Source organism: Empidonax traillii, unplaced genomic scaffold (assembly GCF_003031625.1).
Source record: "Empidonax traillii isolate 1590-97213 ecotype Southwest subspecies unplaced genomic scaffold, ASM303162v1 scaffold662:size427329, whole genome shotgun sequence".
Classification (NCBI taxonomy): Eukaryota; Metazoa; Chordata; class Aves; order Passeriformes; family Tyrannidae; genus Empidonax; species Empidonax traillii.
In genome coordinates this window covers 127,125-148,128 of record NW_020955855.1, presented here as the reverse complement: position 1 = coordinate 148,128, position 21,004 = coordinate 127,125, and the positions used below count along the sequence as shown (strand labels likewise).

The following is a 21,004-nucleotide window of genomic DNA, read 5'->3' as shown; positions in this document are numbered from 1 at the left end:
GCAGCATATTTCTTTAGTTTGAGAAAATGCATTCAAAGTCTCTAATAACATAAATTTTACAGGCTATACTCAAAATACAAAAAATTTTTAAAAGTGCAATTAAAATCTGGGATTTCATTTATTAAAAATTCATAAAGATTAAAAACAGAAGGCTAGATTCTCAACAGAGTATACCTTAGAGTTGTATTTATTTGAATTGAGCTATAGGGATTTATCAAATTGAGGATCTGCCCTTTCCATTATAAGATAAACTTTGCTGTTAGGAATTATTTGTTCAAAGACGTCAGCTCCCTTAGGAGGGTATTAATAATACTGAAGTTTACATACTCACTTTTAATAATATAAGTTCACAGAATGAAACCCATTCCATAAATGTAATAAAATCTAACAATTCTAAATTGAGGCATATTCACGTAATATAGCTCTGTCTGTAAGCCTGTATTTGAAGGAGTAATGTGAAATGCAATCAAAGTAAATTTGCATTACTACCACTTGGCTTTACTAGAGTTCAATACCACATTGTCTCCAAGCAGGTAAGAGCAGCCATGTGAACTATATTTTTAACTGCTTGCTTTTAACTAATACTTAATATAAATAAAAAAGAAACCTGGAAGAATTGCAGCCCAATTTGGCCACCTTTTTAGTGAGTTTCAAGACATTCCAAATTTTAAACATTTTTCAGTTGTTTATTTCTGTACTGATGATTATGAAAACTTTTACTCCTATACATTCTTAAAAATATGATAACAAGATTAAACTTTCTGGTAAATGCTGAGTCAGTTCTTTTCTTAAATTAGCATTACCATGCTCTTCAGTTTGGCAAATAGTAAAAGGGAAATTTTGTATGAAGACAAAAAAACTGCTTGCTAGTGGTTAGTTTATTTTGAACAACAGAATTTGGAAGGAATATTCTTTATAACAGTTCCTTTATGGGCATAACCTTCCTTTCCTTACGAATTCAGAGAGATGCTTTCATAAGTGAATTTTTTTAAGTGGTTTTACATTCTCTTTCCTCTGCACTGTATATGTAGCTCACTTACACTCAAATAAAACATTCTCAAGTAGGAATCAGAATAGGCTGGAGAATTTGCGATTTTACTACCTTTAAAATTTTAGGTAGGTGGTTTGGAAGAAAAGTAAGATAGAAAAAAACTTGTAAACAAAACATAAAGAAGCTAGAGTAAACTGCCTTATGTACCTTTCGTTTTAAAGGGATGCTTTAGCACAAAGGCTGTGTGAATATTGTTATATTCCTTTGAAGTTTTGGTCACAGAAACTACTGAATTTTCAACACTGCTTGAGGACCAAGTACAAATGGGATGCATTCACATGCAGCAGCAGAAACTGCTTACTAAAGGATTTTTTTTTTTTTTTAGGATCAAAGCTCCATTTGTTCCCTTACCCAGCAGGTCCATTTGTTAATTTTATTTTGCTGTAAAGAATTCTAGTAGGAAGATATGCAAAATAATTGTTTGAATTCAAAATTTAACACCTCTAGTGAAAAAAAAAAAAAAACAAGCAGTGAAGAATATACATAACATGTCTGAAGGCTGAAGAGCTCTACAAAAATAATTTTCGACTGCTTCACCAGTAAGGCTAACACTAATGCATCTTCAACCTTCTGTAAGAGAGTACTTTGGAATTTCACATCTTTGGAGAAGAACTATTATCTTGTACAATAAATAGTTATGGAAATGTACAAAGTAAGGAATAATTATGTACAGCATTGATAAAACAAGTATCACATTAGCTTAACTAAATATAACAGCAGATATTACCTTTTTTAGCACTATGTCTTAAAATTAATAAGAGCTTGTTCTGCTTAGATCTTTACTTACACAATTGCACAGTTCCCTTTCTTTGGATTATTTCTTTAGGCTACAGACCACTTCCATTCTTCATCTGACGAAAAGATGTCATTCCAGACTGTGTAAGACTCAACTTCATCTGGATCCTTGCTGCCGTGAAGGTGTTTCAGCCTGCCAGAAATACAGCCTCATCAGAGTCCTTGCCACTGTCTTCACTAGGCAAGCAGCCACCCCCACTTGGGGACCTACAGCTTAAGTCCTCCACACCAGACTCCTGATCACTGTTGGCTGAGAGGTCAGGATCAGAACTTTTCAGGTTGTCCTGTGTCAAAATCAGGGCAGAATCTTCTTCATCCCCTTGTGAAGGACTCCGGGATGGGAATGACTTCAGATCATTGCTGTACTCCTGGGGAGTGTTAGCTAAGCTGTTGTTGGAAGTAGACAGCCTTAACTGTTTGCTTCGGTCTTGTTGCTTACTCTGGACTTTATTATCACCTAATTGTGATTTCTGAAGGTTCGCCAATCGCTGAAATAAAGGAAACAGTATCTATTACATGCACACATATAGGGCCAGTGTCTTCTATGTCTTTGCCTTTTTTTTTAAATACAAGTTCAGAGCCCAACCCAACTAGCACCCTTTAAAACTGTCTATGGAGTATGAGAAGTGCACAGTTTATCACAAACCAAGGCTGACTTTACAGCAGCCTTCTGAGCTACAATTCCTTCTGAGTTACAGAAGGATTAAACTTACTTTCAGTAGTATTTGTGCACCAACACAGGTAAAACTTTATCCTTAAAGAAAAAAAGACCACTTTTGTGCCTTAATTCAAAATATTTGTGATAAATTATCCAGGAACAAAGATGACAGAGGAAAATCCTAATTCCAGACAAGGATGTAGTGTGTAGGTGACGCCACAGTGTATGGAATTGAGTTTCTTTTATCATCAGTTACCGAGTCTGGGGTATCAAGCTCAAGTGTTTATTACCTCTCCTAAGATCTCCAGCTCTTCTTCCAGTTGCTGAGTTTCTTCCTTCACTGCCATCAGATAATCAGTAACTGACTGTCGAGGATGCAGCCCCTTTTCAAAGCGGTTGTACATACCACTCCAGAACCTGGAATTAATGGAAAGGGCAGGAATTTTCTTTCAGTGAGGTGGCCTCATGAGACATAAAATGCACACTTTCCCCTCCCCCCCCCGACATTGTTCTAAATGATCCATCCATGGCTTATGCATCATTACAGTGCATACACATAAATTCATAGAGTATTTGACAAGATTCATTGTTCATTTGCATTTGCTCTGTCCTGAGGGTGCAACTCTGTGGACATAAGCACCTTGAACCAGTTTTGATATGCAATAAAAAGAAAGGTGAATGTAGCTTTGACTTAGATCACATGGCTGAATGCAAAATTTTTTGGTGTTTTTTTTTTGTATTATTTTGTTGTTCTGCAGTATGGGCTCCAGAGCATTTTCATGGTACTTATAAAACAGGAAATGGTAAAGACAGTTTTTCATATTCCTAGTTCTCAGTTGTTTTTTTCATTAAGTCAGCTTTGAGATTCTGTATGCTTATATTTGTCTGGGCTTGGGGGGTGGGGAGGTAACTAATGGGGGGGAGGGGTTCCACTGTAAAGAAGGGTTACAAATCATGAGTAAAAACCAGTATGGTGTCCTGTTCTCGTACAATTTAAACTGACATTTTAAACTGCCTATGGATGAAGCAATTATATACATTGGCAATTTCTCCTCCTGTTTTCTTGAATTACTTGACAAACCTTTAGTTAAAATAGTTGAGTTGATTTTTCATGTTCAGGAGGAAAGGACTCAAACTTTAAGTCTGTAGCTTTCTCTAGGGCTCCTGTGTCTTCTGCCTTCCTGACACTATGGCCACAGCCAGACTCTGAATGTAACCAGTTCAGCAGACGGGTTAAGTAGCTGAGCCCTGCCGTCAGCTGCAGCTGTCTGGCCAAGTAGCTGACAGATATTTTCGGAGCACGTGTGTGCTCATTGGTGGCTTATTATTCCTATCCCAATAATGTGCTATTTAAATCACATTCCCCCTTAAGTTTATCATCTGATAGCTCCTGCTTGGAAGTCTTTACGCACCCAAGTAATTCCATTAAATCAACAGGATTACTCATCCATTGGAAGATCTGCTGTATCAGTACCTCTTTTATAAATCCCACTATCCCAAAGAATATGATTAATGACTATTTTTAAATTGTTTTAAAGTCTAGTATAGTAGACATGAAAAAATTCTGTTATTTAGGATTTTTATTGAGGTTTTTTAGGTGCTATTACTTGCAACTGGAAAACAAACTGATCAGTTTTACTTAAATCACAATTTTCATTTCTATTAAAGTTCTTAAGTTTGTTAAGATTAATGGCACAACTAAGTCAGAATGTCAGTAATGTTTCAAAAAGGATGATATTGTTACATTTTTTAAAAAAAATCAAGTAAAACTTACTTTGAGCTATAACAACAACATGGGGAAAGTCTCCTTTTTGTTTTACTAAACACTTGTTTTAGCAATGAAACCATATCGTTCTTGAAAAGATCCTTTTTATTTTTGATACCAATTGATCCAAATAACCATCACAAAATCTTGGGATGGAAGAAGTTAAAGCAGCTATAAATTTAGAAACCACAGACAAGAACAGAATTGAAAGAGGCATTTCTCAGTGGAAGAAGTGAGTAACCATGAAATTAGGACACACAACTATCAATATAGCTTTAATCTTAAGCTTCTTTGCAGACTAATACTCTGTTGTGGAATGTGCAGAGGTGTTCACTGACTATGAGCACACAAGGAACAAACACATTTTATCTGAGATTGAATTTACTGTCTACAAACTGACTTACAGAACGAGAAATACTTGTATATGAAGTCACTTTGTTCCATACTAACACATCCTACAATTCTCTGTAGCAAGTGATAGTACCTACTTGTACAAGAAGTTGCATGGAGCTATCTGTGGGTGCAGGGTCCCTTGGTTTTGACTGTGGTCTGACCTGTATAAAGGATTCAGGTAATCAGCACGATTTTTCCACAAGTGAGCCCATAATGAGTATGTTCGTTCTTGGATTCTGGAAAAAAAAAAAAAAAAAAAATTCAAGTCCTTGCTACAGTTCAGGAATAGTTAAAGCTTAGATAGAGCATTCTAGTCCTCTGTATTCCCCATTTACAATCAGCTTCCTTACCAAAATCAGACTTAAGTACAGAGAAACAGAGACCCATATTCCCTTATTGATTACTAAAGGCAAAATCCAATCCATTTCCCATGAAGCAAGAGCAGCTGGAGAGAAAAGGTGGAGAGGATCGCTTCCATGAAGCAAGCTTTCAGGCTGATCTCTGCACCAAAAGGATGCCCACATTTAAAAGCACTCCTACCCCACTGAACCGCAATTGCTTGTGCAATTGGGTCTTAGGATATGATGATCTGTGACGGTTTTGATTTTAAATGGACTGTGGCACTGTGGCTGCTCTGCATATGAGCAGTGAAAGGGACCAACGGGCAGCAGCCAGCAGGAATTGCCACCTTTCTCTCATTGTTACTGCTGACATGATCAGGGTACATGAGAAAAGCGATGGATATCATCCTATATTGAGGACCCAGGGCCCCAGGAAGCAGATACAAACATCAGCATTGCCAGGAATGATGATACTGTCCCTGTTTGGGCCTAAGGGCAGGTAGATAAATTCATAATTGCTTTGGGGCCGGGCAGCAGAAGGATAGTTTGCTGGCTCAGTCCTAGGGAGGGCTACCAGACAAAAAGGCTGTTCATGAGGAAGTACCTGAGAGAGGAGAACTAAAATGTCCTGACATGAGATCCAAAGACAGGTTAAAGCAGTAACTCTTGAAGTGAAAACTTAACTGGAGTTAATATCATCTTATATTAGAGCTACAGGGACAGCTTGCCTTGTATCTTGTTAGGCCTGCAGTAAAGGTAGGCCCACATGGCTGAAGGACTAATGCTCTTGTCTGTTTTCACTAATCCATGTCACGCACACCATGGATTACACTCCCAGCAGAGCTACACTGCAGAGGATCAACTTTTTGTGGTATTAATCTGTGTTGCCAGAAGACAACAGGCACCCTGTGCCTTATGAAAACACACGCATGCAGACTGGATGTAATGTCAGACTGGAGTCAGACTGCAGGTTAATGTCTGACTCCTCAATACACCACTAGCCACAGACCCTATATGTAAATATGCTACTCAAGAAATCAAATGCCTAATATGCTACTTTCATACTTCAGCTCTCGTCTCTCCTTCTGGCTGTTACAAAGGAAATTCCCAAACTGGCAAGAATAGATGTGATGCTGTATGTGGATGAGGAATCTCTCATTGAATTCAAAGGCACAAGGAAACTGTTCCATTAATTGCCAAACACATTCAATGAACTGATCAATAACAGGTGATATCTCCTTTGGATCGCCATCTAAATTGCCATACCTGAAACAAGACAAGATACATTTAATTACAACCTGAATTCTTGTAGGAAAACTGAATTACACTAATGAAAACAAACCCCTCACTTCTAGTGTGCAGATTACATCACAGGCATTCATTTCTAAAATCTCAACTGCTAGTATATTTTTTTAGTTACAAAAATGATGCAAGAACCATGGAGTAGAATAAAGGCAGAATTACAAACAAAGAAAACCCCTTTTATGGGTGTCTTATTACCTTACCCCTACAAACAGCTGGCTGCTACATAGCCATGTTTTAATGCTATTAATATAAAGTTATACCACAGTAACATATCATCACAAGAATGACTGCAATGACATAATGACAGAAGTGTATTTTAAGACAATCTCTTAATAGGAGGCCATTCCCCAAACCAGAAAACAGCCACAGAGAGGTACAGAATAACCTCAACAGAAAACAGGTTAAAGCTGCCCTCTCTTGGTGAAATTTTTAGAAGGTGGGAAATGTTTACATGCTGTAACTGTCAAGTGAACATCAAATTTTCTATCGATAAAAATGCCTCTTGGAACCACTTGCAATGAAGAAAAGGAGCCTGAAAATATAAAACACATAGAAGTAAAAAATATAGGTCTACATAATAGGAAGAAGCATTTTCAATCAATTATTCTGCTTGGGGTGTGTGTGTGTGTGTGTGTGTATTTATGTGTGTGTATATATATATATATATAAATACATGCTAACAGTGGAATTCCATAAACATCTAAACTTGAAACTTATGATATTATTATGCATCAAAGAAAATATAGCAACACTGCACAGCAAACCAAAGCTACCAGTGGTTATTGCATTTCATGATACCTTTTACCACTGATAATCATAGACTACTGACAGTATGATATTAAATGAAGTATTTCCTGATGGAATTTCACAGGTGGTATGGAGCAGCAGATTTCCTGAAAGCTTTATTGTGTTTTTTTAAACTATAATAAATTTATTTCAAATCAAGCTATATAATGTAATTAAACCCCAGTATAAAAAAATCACACTTTTTACAGAAACTAAAAGAAAATTCAAAAAAGAAAGAATATGTGAATATTTATCCATGTTAAAACATATAAAGTCTTCAAACATTATAGCAATTACATTGGATGGATGTTCAAAATAACTTGCACAAATAATTTACTTTCCACTTCACTTTGCCTGACACTTCTGAAAAAATCCTGCTGTTTTTGTTAGAACAGAGTGTAATAAGAAGAGTATGTTTTATGTAATAGATAACTCACAGGCATGCCTAAGATTAAGTAGTATCTTGGAAGATGTAGACTTTGCTGAACAGGGACTTATGTGGGGAGCCTTGGCACTACTGAAAGACCTGCTGGAGTCCAAAGGGATTTTGCAAGCCACATACAGACTGCTTTTCACTCACGTGGACCTCTCAGTGCTCACAGCAACTGCGAGACCAGCACACAAGATTCCCAATAGCGGTTTTGGAGTGCAGATACAAGAAAAGATTGATACAAAAATATTTCCCTTTGACTTTTCCAGACAGATAAATCAGATAGTAGGAGAAAAAGGTATGGCAGTTTCCTGAGGACATTCTGTTGATACACTTTGGAAGCAAGGAAGTAAAACTGGAGTGGCGGCAGATACTGACTATGTAAACACACAGACACGCACACACACACACACACACACACACACATATATATATATATGAAAACCTGAGCACCACCTTACCTGTGGTTAAATTTGTGACCGAAGGAAACCCAGTCTTTTTCAATTAACACCTAAAATGAGAATATTGTGTTCAGCGTTCTGGAGTAGAGCTGACACATGTTGAAATGGGCAGAAGAGTGGTGTAAACAAGCAGCACTGGAATCCCAACTAATTCTTAGAATAAGCAGTGGCAAGCAAGAACGATGTAAGCAATCAGTATTAGAATCCCAAATAATTTTCAGAACTAGCAGAAAAACAATGAGTGACGAGCCCTGCTGCAAGCTCAGGGAAAGCAGCACTCTTCGTGGATGCAAATAGGATGCCAGTATTTCAGCACAACTTCAATTAGCTTGTTTCATCACTTTCTAAAATAGAACTTATAAATGTCTCAAACATCTTTTTAATATGTGATCAGTAACTTGATAAGCATTCCTAGATGCTTTACCACTGCTGATATATATGGAAAAGGAACAGATTTTCCAACATAGCTGTTCATTGCAATCTAATGTTTAGAAAACACACACTTCTAACACTCAAATTTACAATGTTTACTGCAAATGAATACAAATTCTTGCTTGCACAAAAGCTCCTTGGACTGCAAGAAGTTTCGTGGTCTAGGTTAGGAAAAAAACAAAAGGGTGCCCAACTGATCCCCAACTTTGATAACACTTCATACAGAAATTGGGAGACTTTAACGTGGACAGATAGAAACCTGCCTTCCTACTTAGACAAAAAGGAAAAGGTATATTTAAGGAAAGTTTATATTTCCCATTTCCCATTAGAAGATATTCGTCTAAAGTGATGCCATATTACTTCATTTACTCTGTGAAAGAACCCGCTTACCATGAATCCCTTCATAGTTCTGTAATATGGATCCAATAGAAGGCTTGCTACAGAGCAAACCTGGGCTGTCCTATCCCAGCCATCAGAGCAGTGAACAAGCACACTCACACCTTCCTCAGCCACAGCCTAAGGATACAGAAAAAGTCAGAAATTTCACAAGCAGGGAGGAAGACAATGGTAAGAGAGGAACAGTGAGACAGCACCTTAGAGTATTAATATGGGAACTGGGAAACCTGGTTCATTTTTTATTCTGCCACAGAGTTCTTGAATTTGAAACTCTTTTATTTGAAAAGTCTTAAGTCATCCCAGCCTGTGCAATATGGTGGTTGAGCATCACCTGTTTAAGCTCCATTATAGGAGGATGTGGGATTTGTTTCAATTAAATATATCAGTCTGTCAAGTACCGACAGCAGATTCAGATGGAGTTAATGCTCTAACTCACATACCAGTAACAGAATAGGTATCCTTGAAATATGGCTCCTAATTTCTCATCTTGATGGTAATGTCAATAAGGGCAACTTTTGCTTCCAATGCCAGCACTAGCCTGGGTGTTATTTCAGTACACTGCATTGTACCGATGACGTACTGCAAAGATTTGTGGGGAAACCTGTGGTAGTGGCAAACTTCCATATCTAGTAAGCAAGATTTTATCAGTATCTTTAATGTAAAAAGTAGTGAGAGAGGATCCCATTTTGTAAGTAAATACATAAAGAAGAGGTGGTACTAAGTTCCCCAGAGTCTGGTGTTACATTATTTTTAGAACTTGAGGGTTGGTTGCTGGGGTTTTTTTTAAATTCTAAAGGTTTTGGCCTTTGTCATTTCTTAAGAGAACTAAATTTAGGAAGTAGAAAATAAAATAGGTTAGGAAAGATACTGCTTAGGAAAATAAACATTTAAGTTAAGTTTGGGCTTAATAGGGAATGAGGAATAATAATAAATTATCTGTGTTTATCTCAAGAGACAAGTTAATTCTACCAAAATAGAAGCCCTGTGGGCAGAGGACCAAGAACTAAGAACTGGGAATTGTACAAATAAGAATGGTTCAAAATCCATGTCTGAGGCAGCACAAGGCTAACAAGCATGTCGACAAAGGATAACATTTTCTGATGGAATTTTAACACTAGCCACTGGGGAAAAGTTGGCAAAGCTAATGAAAGGTAGTAAGAGTCCTACTGAGCAGGAAGAAACAAGGCAAGAGAAATGAGCAGTTAGTGAGGAGGGAAATCCATGAAGTTTTATCTATACAGTTGTATGTAGCACATCATGTAAATAAAATGCCTTATAAGAAATTGTAATAGTAATCTCAAAAATAAAAAATCAAAGCAGTAAAACACAGAGCACAAGGAAGGGACTAATAAAATTAAAGCTAACATTGGTAAATGACATGACTTTGGGTGGGATTAGGAGAAATAATTTCTTATTAAAGCCAACATCTGTTTTCTGGAACATTTTTCAAGTATATAAGAGTAGAAACTGCTAGAGAGTTTGGTCATGGCAATATACAGGAATTAGTCCAGGAGGTGAATTTAGTTGGTTGCCTGATAACTCAGAGGGGATAACACAGCAGTTAATTTTATACAATACCAGAAATCTTCAACAAAGAAAATGTCCAGCAACCAGTGGAGAAGGTAGGGGAAATAGAGAAAGAAACTGTAACAATCACTGTTGGGGAGTAAAGTAAGGAAATTCAAATGCCTGACCTGACAAGTTAAGAGCTAGTAGAGGCTTTAGTACAAAAGGACACAAGCTTTTTTTACCATATTAGCAAAAGCTCCACACAACAGCATCTTAGAAACATCTCTCCTCATACATGAAGCATTGCAAGATGGGCTTTTTTCAGGTATAACATCACTGAAGAGATAACAGAAGTTACCCACAAGCAGCGAATTTAGTCCTCACTTTCTGAGTCTCGTTACTGCAAGTTCTGTTCTCATTTTACACACTTTACCTTTGCAATAAAAATGCCAGCATCCATAATGGCTTTGATATGCTTCAGCCAGCCAGAATTTTCCAGGCCCCATAGAAAGTCGCTCATTGAAGGTGATTTCAGCTCACAAACTGCAAAATAAACTATATTTTAAATGTACAGTAATTAGAGTCCCTTAAGCTTCGCTGACTGTTCAGCCTCAGAATTATCTCTTCTTCAGATATCCCCTGTGTAAAACATGCATCTTTTCAAAAGAATGACTACTTCACAGTCAAACTTCACCACTGATAAAGCATATTTATTTAAGAAACAGGGCTCGGTCAAATGCCACCCAATATATTGATTTCAGTTAAAAAGAGAAGCTGTCATAATGTCTATTGCAAACAGTTTACCAAAGGCATCCTTTTGTGAAGCATGGATTTTCCAAAATTGTGTTGGGAGTGACGTTTTCAAACCCCTGGGAGGGGCTTGTGTATTTAATAATGAGGGCTTGGAAACAGAAAGCACATGATTTCTGCTGGCAGACAGGCAGACAGCCACCTAAATGGTGTCACTGCCTCCTACTCCCAGCATCACCACAGATGATGGTGGTGGAATTAAAGCGATTCACTCTACACGTCTCCATCCCTGAAGGAAAGCTTACTAAAGCTTCGCTTGGAGTCAGAAAGTATTCCGATGGTGAGGACATAATACATCAAGGAAAATATTTTCCTGAAAGCCTTCCAAATTCTATGCCATGTTTGAAGTAAAAAAAAAAATTATAATCTCTCAGTTTTTACTGTAAGTTTAGGTTTGGCTAAGTTTATCCAAGTTTCGAATTTTTAATATTAGAGAGTTTGTGGCATTAGAAGGAAAAAAGGGCAATCAGAATCTAAATCAGATAACTTAACCCAGCAGCAAACAAATACTCACTGAAATTTGGTGCCATCTATTTCCAACAGTGAGATACTAAATTCAACCCATAAATAGACTATACCTTTCTTTTGATCGATGTAGGGCTATAATGTCTTTTAAGGAAAAAATATTAGCCAGTGAAATTCATCTTCAGAAAACAGTGAAACATGTCATGGTTTTTACTGAATTAATGTATGATCAGTCAATAACCAATGTCTTAGTAAGTCTCTTCTGGTCCAGAAATCTTAAAAGACTCAGTTATTTATGGCCACTGGGATAATTTTAGTTTCCTTCATTGTAATTGAAATTTAATTTTATAAGCCAGAGTCAGAGTTTATACCATACCTGGGCTACCTGAGTGTCTTAACTCAATTTAATTAAAAAATGAAACGGCCTAATGTATCCATAGAAAGTCTTACAATGTTTGTATGTAAGGCCTTTTCCAGATGGTTATTTTAAAAATCATTTTTGAACGATATTTATAAAGATGCAGAGGTAGCAGCACTGAAAGCAAACAGCTTTTCACATGATTAATGCTCCTGTGCAGATGGAAGCATGACCACTTAGTGTCTGAATTCTGGCTGAAGCTGCTGTCTCTGTTTACAAAAGCCCAAAATAAGGCTGAAACAGTGCTTTGCTCCTTCCCACCACCAATTAGAGTCAATATTTACTGACCACTTCACTGAGCAAAGTTCAGACTGTCCTAAAGGCATACACTGTATATTTCACATGATTTTGGCAACTGATCTGGACCTTCAAAACCGAGTTCAATTATGAATTCAGTTATGAGGCTTATCCTAAGGGGAAAAGGCATTTCCATCTCAGAAGAAAAGGTACCAAAACCGTTGGGAATTAAGGCCACGGTGTGGGCACAGGAAAATCAAGAGCCCTTGGAGAGAGCTCTGAGAAATCCAGTGGTGTGCCCATTTCACAAGAGGGGAGGAGGAGACAGGGCACATGTTGGAAACTGCCTCTTCCACCAGCAAAAGTACCACAGGGGGATGCTGGACCAGTTCCCTCGTTTCTTGCAGGAAGGCCATAAGTAGAGGAAGGAATAATTGCTGTGAGCCAAACTCTCAGGCATTCTTACTGGCTGATCTGTCACTGAAGTCCAAGGATCAGAGGGTTGCTCCTACATCAGCAACAACTGCTCCTGGTACGAGGGGAGGAGAAGCTCATGTTTACTGTTTACAGACAGGGAGCACGTGGGGTCAGCACCTCAATGCACAACGAACAGGGGTCAAGTCTTGGCTGGCCCCTGGATGTGCAGCACAGCCCATCCCATCCCAAATGCCAAATGGCAGCCTCACTTAGCCCCTGAATCTTTACTGAGAAAAGTCCTTCTGTAACATGTCCTTCTAATACTGAATTGTGCGTAGGATCAAAATTGGCCCAGGGATCTTCACATATCCCTCTCTTTAAATGGAAAATAATAAAAAGTCCATACTATTCTAAAGCAACAGAGAAAAAATCAGAATCTTCTTTTTCCAAAAGGAAATGTATTTTACTTCCAGAGTACAGTCTAATCTCAACATTTTTTGCATATTCTGAAAAAAAATTTTATCCTAAAAATTGAATCGTTTTATAATGCTGATATAATTTGCCCCAAATTAACGTTATATGAGGGTAAATACATGTACAAGTTAAGATAAAATTGCTAGAACTGAAGTCAGTAAAATCATAAAGCTGAAAACAATATTTTTTTTACGTACTGAAAGAAAATATTGATGTTTTTATAAGTATAAATTAATTCCTTCAGCTTTTTCCTAAAGAAACATCATTGAAATGAGCTCAGTCCTAATATAAGTGCATTTTCCAATGGAAAACTGAATAATAACTTTTGTTCAAATTTTCTCAGCATTGAAATTCTTTAAAATTATATATGGAATACATCATAGATATCTGCACTCTGTCATAAGAAGATCCTCCACCGTTCACTCCTGCTAAGCATCAGTTGAAAGTTGAAAGAAACTGATCTGACCAATTATGTCTTGATGTCCTCTTTCCCATGCTGAACACTTCCAAGCAACAATACAGCTCACATTAAACTAAAATCAGTTTTCATGAGCTTCATTTGTCTTTTCAAAGGTTGTTATGTACCTCATAAAATATTACTAGAGATCAGGAGGAGCAGACCCATTCTGTAATGTTTATAGTGTAGTGTGATGTTTTACCTTAGAGATTCACCTGGGTGCAGAGATATTGATATTTTATTTTGTTGTGGTTTTTTTTTAATTCTTTATAATTTTTAATCTTTATAATATATCAATAATGGATAAATATTGATATATTATCAAGGTATTCCTTCATAAAAATTTAAAGCCATATTAAATGTGTGTTATCATCATCCTTGACAGCCTTTTTGGTTCTAGGTCTCTTTGTATGCTCAGGTCAGGTAATAAGTATCTTTTTAAAGGCCACCAGAGAAACAGATTAAGGGACAGATACAAATGGAAAAGAGAAAAACTACACAGCATCTTAACAAGAGAAGTTCTGGTGCACTGAAAGTTTCAAGATTTTTTTTACTTCTCTGATTTCTAATCTTATCAGTCAGGTTGCTAAATATGAGATTTCAACATAGCAAATATAAAACCTAAGAGAAAAGCAAATGTTTTGAGCATATGGCTCATTTGAAAATAGATGCTAAGAATGTATGCACCCCAAGCAGTCTGAAGTGTTAAATGCATTAGAAATTACCTTGTTGCATGCAAGTTTGGGCCATGGGCTGATCTCATGAACTTTTGGCTCAAAAATTAGACACAGTACTGCCCCATGCAGCCAGGCCGGTTGTTTAGTATTTTATCTTTGATGGTCTTCATCTGAACAAATAAAGAGACCTGTTCATTCCAGCCTTCTCTCCTAGCCAAACAAGACTTCCTAGTGAACTAAAAATCCTTCTGTTTTTCTACCTGAGACCCTTAGAACAAGGAATTAAGTAAAAAAATGTCATGAAGAGAGTGACCATTTTACCTGCATCACACTTTAATGTTGGTTTTCATAAAATGCTCTTATTGTAAACTAGAGCACAGCTTTCCTGTCATGAAAAATTTAAACCCTTCTTAGATCTCCAATTTACATTTCCATACGGTCGATGGGAGACAGATGAAGAACAAAAGAGCATGGGCAGAGCATCAAGTCAAGAATAGCTAAATCAGGCTGATCTGGGAGGTGATGGAAGTTGTTGATGTCGTACATGAAGGAGATACTGAGACACTGTGGAGTGAGCACTATTTACAATTTGCTTGTTAAAAATCAACAAGCCGTTGAGGGGCAAGGATGGTTTATTCATCCTTACTCTTTTCCCAGATGACCTCTAAACAGTCATGCACTCCAAATATGAAACAGAAGAACAGATGTGCTGGTTTACATACTGCTAAGTATTTATAAAGCAATTATTACTAATTTGCATGGGATTACGAAGGTGCTGAATGGTTATGCCCATTGGTTATGAATTTCATGAATAGACCTGATGTGTCATGTTCTATACAGGGCATGAATAAGATTCTATTAAAATTCACAGTCTAAAATGCATGACTGCCTCCTACACATGCAAAAATCAAACCATAGTTTTTCTAAGCTTAAAAATAAAAATCTTGTACTTTCCATTAGCCTCAAAGTCAGCTGTAAGTTATTTTTCTCATTTTACGATCACAGTGTAAATTTCAAGAAAAAAGTATAGTAGCAGTATGGTGCATTGAAGTCAAAGGACTTTTGTCACTTAAGTAATCTGGATTTCAGCCACAAAACTAGATGTTTGTACAATTAGGAAATCACCACTAGCTGCCATGTTGCTCCATTGCCCAAGCCCCAATAGCAGCTCCCTGCAGCTGCAATAAGCAAAGATTTCTTTTCACACCCGTTTTCACTGCTACTGATTTCAGAGCAGTTATCCTGGATCAATTTTTTCCTCTAGTTTCCAATGAAGAAGAGTATTACCTTCAAGCATTTTCTGCAGACTATTTCTCATGACATGGATGTTCTCAATGCCTATGAATTGAAACTTGATGTTGGAGTAGTTGTCTTCATTTTCATATCCCTTCCCTGCTGCTCTGTTTGCCATTGCATTGAGCTGAAAAACATATGGAAAACTGGATGAAAAGCAGTAGCAATTCCTTTTCAAAACAAAGCCTGTGGTCTACGGCAATAAATCAGAGTGATTTAAGTCAGGCAAACATTTATCACCGTGTCAACACAACGGGTCATGAATCAGAGATCTGTCTACAGGTTATTGCAGGGTGCTGGGTTGCTGAGTCTGTGATATCCTGATTTCACAGCTTTTGAGTGAACTTTAGTGAGGTTAAACACAAAAAACAGAGCTTAGGTAGGGTTCCTCTGCAAGAGCATAAAGGTTTTAGTTTGGTTTTAAAAGCCTACTTTGATTTTATATTAGAGCAGCATTATGTTTACTAGCAGAATACACCCAGGAGGTGGCAGTGTCTCATCTGCCATGCCAATGTTTCAGAGCATGTGCATACTGTAATGTTGCCAAAGCTACGGTGTTTTACTACTCAAATCATCCAAAAGTTGATAGAGTTTACTTCTTTGATGCTTAGAATAAAGAGAGAGTTGGAGTAGTTTTTCCTCATTTTTATAATATCTTGGTTCGAGTTGTGTAAGACCACAAAATATTTGAATTGACAAAATTACCCCACATATTTTCATTGGTAACGTGGTGCTATCAAATAAGTTGCTGTGCTTCAGCAAAAAAATACATTCAGCTGGAAGCTGAAGTTTTTGTCTTTGAATCTGTTACTTGTCTCCTGACATGGAAAAGTCACAAACCACTTTTTTAATTCACTTCTCCCCATCATAAAATTAAGGGTGTTTTAATGCTTATTCTCCCCCGCCCCACCCTCCCTTTTGAGATCCTTGGGTGGAAAAGAAAAGCTCCTTATGCCAAATTTTGATCTTTGGGCTGAAAACTCGTGCTGATAGAAAATAATTAAGTACTTTCACTTTATAACCCCATCTACTTTTTTTAATTTCCTACAGCAAAATGTCACTGTGCAATAGAAAGAAATTGTCTTTTTGCATAAAGTCCCTGCTCTTCTATGAGATCCATGCTGTAAGGCTGGGGAGCCTTTGAACTTCTCAAGGAATATGAAGGCTCCAGGAGTGACAAAGCAGTCCAAATGGCAGGACCTCCATGCCTCCAAGCACAACCAACAGCTTCTGCACAGGAAAGACTTGAGAAATAAATAACAAAGGATATTGCACATCCAGACCGGAGGGCACTAACAGAGCTTTTGGAAAGACTTCATGAGGCATCAGTTCTACTCAGTGACTCTTCTTCATTTCAGTGAGAGCCAATGCTCATGAAAAAATCAAAACAAAGTATCTTTTAGGCATTGCCTAAGGGACAAGAGGCTATGCCAATTAGCTCCGTTTCCAGTTTATTTCCCAATATCACAGGCAGTACTATTGATTTGCTGCTTCTGTGGTCGCTTCTGAAACTCACAATAATATACTTCACTACTTGACTAATGGCATCATGGAACACACAAGAATGTCTCTTTTCCTGACCTCTACCACCCCAAACACACATATGCCTGATATTCTGGTTTAATTTGGAGCCACTGCATGCAACTGAGGACTCACTGTCTGCTGCCAACTTTCCTCCAACCAAGATGAACAAGCCTAGCTTTTTTACACAGTGTGTCAAAATAGGTTTCCAAGGACCAAACTTAACATCTTAACTTTCAGAGGAAACAGCTAAAAAGTTACATTTGTGGACCACCATTAGGAATTGAAACATTGCATGAATTTCATGATACAACAGAAGGAACCACACTCGAAGATAGGAACTTAGGCAAAACACTACCATTTTTTATTTATTCAAATCTCGGGTAAAACTTCTTTTAACTTGTAGTATGCGGTTCAGGAAAAAGTGCAGGCAAAAAAACCCCATTCTTGTCTATCAACCAGCAGTCTGCTGATGTTTTGACTATCAATGAACAATTAAAAAAAAAGATACAGCCTGTGAACAGCATGTCAGTTAAGGACAGAGTCCTCAGTGTGACTTGCTAGAAAGATATAAATTATCTGCTGAATCCTAATCTTTCTCTTTTGAAGTAGACATCAGTGTTCTTGTACAAACAAAATGAAGCAATCTCTCTCTGCAATAGCCTTATAGCTTCAGGAAGAAAGATCTGTACACACGAGTCTAAGCCAGCACAAACCCCTGAAATCCTAAAGAAAAAACAGCTATCCTCTAAGTGACCTAATCCTCAGTACATAAATACTATTAACTGTTTCTGCAGCAGAGCAATTTTATCACAGAAATCCTTTCTTAAGAGAAAATCTGAAATAGCCCTCTTTCAAAGTAAATAAATATAAGGTTAAATTTTCAAGGCTTTCTAACACTCATTTATTTTAAATACTATCAGTTGCCAAACTTTGCAGCTGCCACAATATTTACTAACAAGTTTTCCACATCATCTACCAAAATTCCATCTGTTGCTCTTAAAGCAGTTGTTGAGAAGTACTCTAAGTTGTGCCTGTCCTCAATTAATCTCAGTGAATACGAGGATACAACTTTTAAAGGCAACAGACCCCACTTGCAAGATTTCCTGGCATTTTCTTTAATTTGAAGAATAACCAAGTTGAATCTTGTTATAAAGAGTATATAACTAATGTGTTTTATCTATAAACAGTAAGTTTGTCTGAACTTCTTCTGGAATCACACAGAGGAAAGACAGTGGCCTAAGTAAAGTTCTGCATTTGGTCATCCTGGGATATTTAAAGGAAGTGGAAAAAAAACTTTCTTGCACGGTCAAATCTGTTGTTTTGAAGATTGCACTAAGTGCAATGAGGAATGGCATATAAAGAGCACTTGGGAATGTTCAATTGAAGGACCCACCAATATTCACAATCTTTGCCAGGAACTAGTTCTGATGAGAAAAGAGGGAAAGAGTTTTTTGGCCTCCTACGGCAATGGGAAACCTTGCACCAGACTCGATATCTTAGCTTTACATTTGCCAAAAATTCCTTGAGGTATACCAGGAACCTCTTCCACTGATATCTATCCCTTCCTTTACGCTCTAGATTTATGAATGCATCAGCAGGTGCAAAATTGAAACAAGGCTGTATTTGGCACCTGAGATCACAGGAGCTTTAGCAGATCAGTCCGTTTTTGCAACACAGAGCTGTAGTAACCTGGTATACAAATTTCTTTACATCAAAACCTTTTTTTACAGAAAAGTTCTGTGAAAACAAATAGTCTTCATCTCCTGATTGGCTCCTGAAGGAGCCAGCATTGCTGGAAATATGCTGGCATTCATGGCTAGGCAAGCCGATTCCACTCTCTCCACGGTCTCCAGAAAGTACAGGCTTTTTTCACTGCACACAGAAGGTGTCTCAAAGCCATTTATCAGAAAAGTTTACAGAAATGGATCTTTCTGTTCATATATTGTAAAACATTATTAATAGCCAAGTCAGTAAGTCGTTAGCAATAAATCCCATCGGTCAAAGACCACCTTAGACAGGGAAGAATAACAATATCATCAGGCAGGAAACAAGCTGTAAATTTATTACATCTAGAAGACTGTTAAACAACCATTATTTAGGCAGCTAGGTCTGTACTTCATATCTAAAGCCTGTTCTGAACACAATGGTATACCAATCCTTTCCTAGTGCTCATCACTATCCTCTTGCTTCAGGACCATAAGTAAGGTGGTACCATCCTCATTTTCCAAATAAAAAAGAGGGAACTGAAGGTCAAATCAATCCCCAGATTACAGTCCTCTGTGTGACTTGGGTCAATGAGCCAGGCCAAAGCCCTGATTTTCTGGCTCCTGCCTCCATTACAGTTGTGAGTACTCAGCACCTTTCCTCCAGCCCCCACATCTTCAGGCAGTCACCAACCAAGCAGGTTCATTTTTTCTGCTCCGGTTCTGCCACAGTTGCCCTTCCTCACTCCATTCCTCATGTTTCTCAGCTTTACCCACCTTGCCTTTTCAGAGTCTGTCTCCTGATCTCAGGATACTGAAACAGCTTTCCTGTTCCTTTTTCTCGAACCTTTGCTCCCATTTTTCCTTTTCCCATGCTACAACTCATCCTACATCTATGAGGGATTTTGTGGAGATCTGCCCTGTTAGTCTCTTTTCTTCAGATGCTTTGGTCACTTCAACAGGGAAGTTGCTGATAATGTAGGAGAGAACATATCCCTGTTCCCACCTCCAGATAGTGAAGTCTGTCTAGTCTTCATCACCTTGAGCTGTTTGCTAGCATGACAATTTGGACAAAATGGTTTTTTAGCTTCTAATCTCTTCTAGATCATTACTGAGTTTCTATGTTTCTGTACAGCACATTTTTTTCTAAAGCTTTTATCTTGGCCAGAGATTTTTAGTCAGTTATGGAGATATGGCATCTGAGATCACTATTTACCAAATTTCAGATTCTCTCTCAAAACCACAAAATTGCTGGGGATATTCAAAAAAGTCTCCTCTATTCTTGTAACTTCAGTAACTGGTCTTTCCTTTGTCTTTATGCAGAGGTCATTGACATTTTCCCACTTGCAAGAGAAAACACACATGGAAAATTTTAGTATAAGCAGGCAGAGGTTTGCAACATTATGAACAACTGTAAAAACATTTTTTTATGGGAATTAGATTTTGCTAGTCTCATCAGAAATGTAGTTACTGATAGCTCCTATGCAAGGGTAAATAGTTACACCTAGAATTTATTTACTTTTCTGTACCTTAACATTTTGTAAAGAACAAAAAAATAGAAAAGCTCAGTGTAAAGGAAAAAAAAATCTCCTAGAGATAACAATGCTGGCAAGGTTCCTAGCTAAGATTCCCCTGATAAATCCTGATGTACCTGTGGAGTTACACAGGTGCAACTCAGTCTTGCTATATGCAAGAAATCTAATACACTTACTTTGGGCCGAGTGTCAACAACGTATATGAAATCACTTCCTGGATTTGCTTTTCTAATGGCCTGGAGCATCTGTTCGTCCTCAAGGCACCGAGCACTAAAGCCAGATAAAGGCTGGCTGCTTCTACATATGGAGGCCTGCAGAAAAACAGACAAACAAAAAACCCAACATTATCATTAAGTAGAAATTATTTAGTGTCCAGAAGCATTTACAAAACCATTTGTTTGCACAGATGCACAGTTATATGAGAAGAGCAGAATGGTAAAATTAATTACATGTTAATAAATACATTGTTTTAATAAAGGCAAGGAAATATTAAAACAATACAATCCCATTGGCCAAAGTCTAGTCTTGAATCCAAGTTTTAGAGCTGTTTGAAATATAGTATTTGCCTAAAGTGGAATAACTCCTGAAAGGTGATATCTTGAGGATGAATTGCATTGCAATCACAAGAACGGAGATATAACATAAAGAATAGGTTCTTTTGCACTGTCACTC

At 37.5% G+C, this 21,004-nt stretch overlaps 2 protein-coding genes and 1 long non-coding RNA gene across 4 annotated transcripts in view; 1 reads left to right on the top strand and 2 right to left on the bottom strand.

The window, feature by feature from the left end:
- LOC114065454 overlaps window positions 1-1,713 on the bottom strand; it is a 4,498-nt gene extending 2,785 nt beyond the window's left edge. The window contains exon 1 of the long non-coding RNA XR_003572976.1: window positions 175-1,713. This is a non-coding gene — a long non-coding RNA (uncharacterized LOC114065454). The remainder of the gene's footprint in view (window positions 1-174) is intronic.
- VPS37A (VPS37A, ESCRT-I subunit) overlaps window positions 1-1,975 on the top strand; it is a 17,414-nt gene extending 15,439 nt beyond the window's left edge. The window contains exon 11 of the mRNA XM_027899383.1: window positions 1,878-1,975. The gene's annotated coding sequence lies outside the window, so the exon portion shown is untranslated. The remainder of the gene's footprint in view (window positions 1-1,877) is intronic.
- Window positions 1,735-21,004, bottom strand: part of MTMR7 (myotubularin related protein 7) — a 41,103-nt gene continuing 21,833 nt past the window's right edge. The window contains exons 6-14 of one of the 2 annotated variants that reach the window (XM_027899380.1): window positions 20,509-20,643; window positions 15,565-15,697; window positions 10,756-10,877; window positions 8,808-8,933; window positions 7,986-8,035; window positions 6,069-6,269; window positions 4,758-4,898; window positions 2,795-2,921; window positions 1,735-2,334 (exon numbers count right to left, since the gene is read on the bottom strand). In XM_027899380.1, coding sequence (XP_027755181.1) covers window positions 1,975-2,334; window positions 2,795-2,921; window positions 4,758-4,898; window positions 6,069-6,269; window positions 7,986-8,035; window positions 8,808-8,933; window positions 10,756-10,877; window positions 15,565-15,697; window positions 20,509-20,643 — 1,395 coding nt within the window. In that variant the 3' untranslated portion in view covers window positions 1,735-1,974. The remainder of the gene's footprint in view (window positions 2,335-2,794; window positions 2,922-4,757; window positions 4,899-6,068; window positions 6,270-7,985; window positions 8,036-8,807; window positions 8,934-10,755; window positions 10,878-15,564; window positions 15,698-20,508; window positions 20,644-21,004) is intronic. The other variant, XM_027899381.1, reaches the window with a different exon arrangement.